Genomic DNA, 4,654 nt, shown 5'->3' with positions numbered 1-4,654 from the left:
CCACAAGAGCCACAACTTTGTTTTCTCGTGTGATAGGGCCAGTTTATTAGGGAATAGTTTATTATTAGGGAATATAGATACGCAGGTAAAATAGCACCACCTCGGATGTAGAAAATAATCGTGCGTTGCAACAGGAGAAAACATCGGCTATCGTGCAAATCCGAGACGATGTTTAGTCCTAATCGACTTCATACTAACCTAATTTGAACTTTATGGATCATAATTTATCTAAGATAGTTTCTTTACAAGTAAAAAAGAAACCAACAGTTAAATATTGCCGTATTATATTTTTCTCAAATGGCAATATATACGGTGTTTGCTACTTCTCCGCGTAGTATAAAGTTAATACAAAGTTAAGCCATTTAATTTGGAACAGATGGACTAATAATTATGTAAGTCGAAAATCATGGGGAGTAGATGTAGCATAGCATGACATACCAGATGATTTTGCAAATACACCACTGAATATATCGAGTAGGACTACTTCTTAATATAAGATCTCCAATAGGTACATGTTTATTATGATCACTCTGAAGCTATTTTGTGTAGTCTTCAAAGGATTTCAAGAAAGTTTTTGCTTCATGTCAGAGATAAATAATTTTAGCAGATACTAATTTTTTCCAATAATTATTACTGCAATATGATACAAAGCAAGGAAATGATACATATGTTTGCCCTCAAAAAATGAGACATAGGTTCATCCTTCATACAACGGTAAATTGAAGGCTGCAGAGCGAGGCAGCAAAACCTGTAAGATGCAGCAGTCATGTGAAGCCCGATAGAACTGCCACCGCAAGATCAATCAACCATCATTGAGAGAGAACAATCCTTGACCAGCATTTAACATCTGTCAACGATCCAACTCCGCTTCTACTGATGATAACCAAAGAACCTTACTCACAAAAGGAAACTGATTAGACTGTTTATAGCAGAATATTTTGATCCCGGTGACCCAAATTCAGAGCTATGCCATTATTTTTGTGCAAAACCCGTTAACACAACAACATAAAACCAAAAGTGAGAAACTCCTATGCCAAACCGTTACATCATAAACTACAATATGTCAGCATATAACGTATTCATTTGGATTCGATGGCTTGTACATGCCTGGTATTTACTTAGATTACGCGGTACACTTCTAGAAAACAATATTTCCTAGAAGCAACAAATGACTCAAACCTTTCACCTGCAGACCAGGAACACACGTACATGAGTCTGCTCAAACACATCTGCACATGTTGGTATTCAACCAAGTAATTAAGTAAAATAATTTTGTTCTTCGAAAAAAGTAAGATAAGCTTGCTCGTCTATGTTAAATAGTTAACAGGATCAAACCTGTCCTAGAACGACCAAATTTCAACAAAACGAAAACCTTAAAGAAGACACACGTGCATATTATAGAGAAGACTAACTAATAGCACGTGGACAGGTTATCTGGAAGTTAGATAGGTTATCTATGCTGGTAGTTCATAGGGTCATACCGAGGTCGATGAAGAGCCTGGTGACCGACAGCTAGAGTATTGGGCATGACTATGGAGATGAATAGGTGAGAGGCATCCCCAGCCCCTGGAGAATCACTGGCCCATGCTGTCCGCTGACACAACGGTCCCTGGATCACTGTAGAAACTGTATTGAGGAACTGAACGTGAGGAGTTCTCCACATGAACCAACTGATCACCTTCTTATCCACTGGATGTTCCATCGTGTATTGGTTTGCTGTGATCTGGCATGTAAGCTAAGGAGATTGAAAGAAGAAGAGACAATTATTCAGCAACTTATTATGCAATAAGAAGGAACCGAAAAAAAATCAAGCAGTTATAGATGAACTCACATGCCCGTGTATTGCAACGGAAGATAAAAATTGAACTCCCTAGCTTAATAATATAAGCATGGGCCATGATTTTATATGGTTGATATTGTGCTCGGAGAGAAAAACAAACAATTTCATGTCCCTAACCCAATAAATTGATTTAAAACAATGCCTTAATATGTACTTGAAAATGCATTGAATAAACAGTAATCCAAATATTTAATTTTGTGATCAAACATGTCATCAATTGCATGTAGATTTAATCTGTAGGTAAGAGCCCATGCATTGCAATGGATACATAATACATAATTTTGTTCTTACAAACCTGAAGAACAATTTACCACGTCACCCCTTCCGTATAGCACTTGTATATGCCGAGTACAATTCCTCGCATATGCCGAGTGCCATGATATCATATGGTTGACATTGTGCTCCGAGAGAAATATATATTTTCATGTCCCTAACCCAATAAATTGATTTAAAAACAATGCCTTAATATGAATAATACTTGAAAATGCCTTGAATAAACACTAATCCAAATCTTTAATTCTGTGATCGAGCATGTCATAAATTGCATGTAGATTTAATATGTAGGTAAGAACCCATGCATTGCAATGGATACATAATATATAAATTTGTTCTTACAAACATGAAGAATAATTTACCACTCAACAAAAGATTAAAGAACATTTATCATGCCCATAAAGAAAGTTGTCAACCATCCGAGCAGTATTACAATAAAAACTAACAAAGACTAACTCCAAAATATGATCGTAGAATCAAAGGTCTGAATTAAGACAAAGCATTTGAAACAAAACACAGGTCAGATAAAAACATAAGAGCTTGCAAGCTGAACTTTGAGTTTGAATGATATAACATCGACATCGAATAACTAAAAGGCAGACTATGTTGAGACACGGGAGAATGATACACCATCAGTGATGTGAAGGATGCTGGGTTCGCCAGTGGAGATGAGGTGATTTTTAACGCTAACGCCGGGCTCAAACAACCCCCTTCGACCTCCACGACATTCGTCATCCATGGATAAATTTCGCAACCAGGTAAAAAAGATCACCCAAACAATAATTAAACACACAAGAGATAGAAAAACAGCCCGAAATTAAGGGATTTTTTTGCCAAACAGTGATTCCTCAACTGGGGAATAAAAAGCTCCTTCTTAATCTACCTAGGCTAGGGAAGAACAAACACATTAAAAGCGCAAGAGTCCAGAGTCCATATTCACTCCTATCATTGTCATTAAAAATTGATACCATAGTCTAATTAGGCCAAAAGAGAGTATACTTATGTCAAAAATAATAAACATCCGGTAAAATATCAAAGGGGAAAATATATCACTGGATGATTATGTCAAAAAAAAAGAGGAAACATATCAGACAACTCTTTGCATCAAATAGCAAGACTTACTTGATGCATGAGATTACACTGCTAGGTGCTTCCTGAATAAATAATGGCACGAGCAAAGATTTGTGTATGCCTTTGTGTCTAGCAACCAATACCACACTGTAAAAAGCAAGAGAGTATACAAATAAACAACTGAGGTCTATTGATTCCACGAGGACCAACAATGCAAATAACCCTCTCAGCCACTGTTGTTGTACATGCAGTGTACTGTACCGTTCAGGAAAAAAGAAGACACTACTTCCAAGTACATATAAACTCATTGTATTATGGAAAACGTTTGCAAACGGCGCACCGGCTGAAGCTTCGGCCGGTCGCTCGTTCGCGCATCACACTGTGCACTGGTCCTACGTCCTCTCACTTCTTTTATCTTTTTCTCTCTTGATCTTTCTCCACCTCTCCCCCGTCACTCATCCCATCCCATCCATGCGCCTCTCCCTCGCCGCTCATCTGTCGCCGGCGGTGTGCCGGAGACAAGCCGCCATTCGATTGAAGGTCCCCCGCGAGTAAGGATTGAAGGATGCTGCAGACACTCGCGCCCGCCGTCGCCCCTGTGTTGTGAGAGCGCCGTTGCGAGGCCATGGCGAGCCGCAGGAGGGCTGGGACCAGCGTGGCGACCTGCTGCACCCCGGCGATGTTGTGATGCTAGCGAACTGGATCCCAGCATCAAGCGGTGACAACCAACAGCGGGCGAGCTGCAACCGGCCCGGGCCGTGCTACAACCGGCGGCCGACGAACTGCAACCGCCCGTCGCTGTCGATGCTGGAACCAACGGTACAAAAAGCTGGAACCAGCGCTCGCAGAAGCTTCAACGACATGGGGCGGTGCTACATCCAAAAGCCAGCGTGGACAAGACATGGGTGCGGTGCTACAACCGGCAGAGCAAAAAGTTGGAACCAGCAACACAAATAGATGGAACCAGCCAGGACATTTGTTACTAGGGTGGAGAGCGGACTGCGCCATTGCTGTCATTTTTGCTGGAATCGAGAACACAAAAGTTGCAACCGGCAGAAGAATTGCTGGAAGCAGCATCTGTAGCAGCTGGAACCTGTGATTATTTTTGCTACATGTCAGGGATTGGTACGGGGAGACGTAGTGGCGCTCCATTTTTGCTGCAACCCGGGAACGAAAAGCTACAAACGACAAGCTGTTTTGCTACAACGACCAGACGTTGAATTGGGTTGCCCAGGGAAGAAGAAGACGATGGTGCGTGCAGTGTGCACCCTGCGGCGAGCGCCGACGGCGCGTACAGAGGGGGTGTGGCGCACCAGATGCTGCAACTGCAGGCGGAGAGAGCTACAACCGCTGTTGGCAAAGGCTTCGTGCCAGCCATGGCCGAGCTGGGGCGGGGATACGACGACGACGGAGCGCGAAACGAGGGAGATGGCAGTGGTGGGGGGCGGACAAGTGGACCGGCGCTCTCTG

The 4,654-nt window shown here is 42.2% G+C and overlaps 1 protein-coding gene across 2 annotated transcripts in view; it reads right to left on the bottom strand.

Annotated features, from left to right (window-relative positions):
• Positions 1-445: 445 nt before the first annotated feature.
• The window catches only part of LOC119295864, a 5,342-nt gene continuing 1,133 nt past the window's right edge, over positions 446-4,654 (bottom strand). Inside the window, exons 1-2 of one of the 2 annotated variants that reach the window (XR_005144407.1) lie at positions 3,236-4,643; positions 446-2,830 (exon numbers count right to left, since the gene is read on the bottom strand). Coding sequence is in view for 1 of the 2 variants with exons in the window: in XM_037574308.1 (XP_037430205.1) it covers positions 2,156-2,270; positions 3,236-3,331 (211 nt within the window). In the remaining variant the exon portion in view is untranslated. Of the gene's footprint in view, positions 2,831-3,235; positions 4,644-4,654 lie in introns of those variants that run through there. The other variant, XM_037574308.1, reaches the window with a different exon arrangement.

This window comes from Triticum dicoccoides, chromosome 4B (genome assembly GCF_002162155.2).
Source record: "Triticum dicoccoides isolate Atlit2015 ecotype Zavitan chromosome 4B, WEW_v2.0, whole genome shotgun sequence".
Taxonomy (NCBI): domain Eukaryota; kingdom Viridiplantae; phylum Streptophyta; class Magnoliopsida; order Poales; family Poaceae; genus Triticum; species Triticum dicoccoides.
This window is presented reverse-complemented; position numbering and strand designations above follow the sequence as displayed.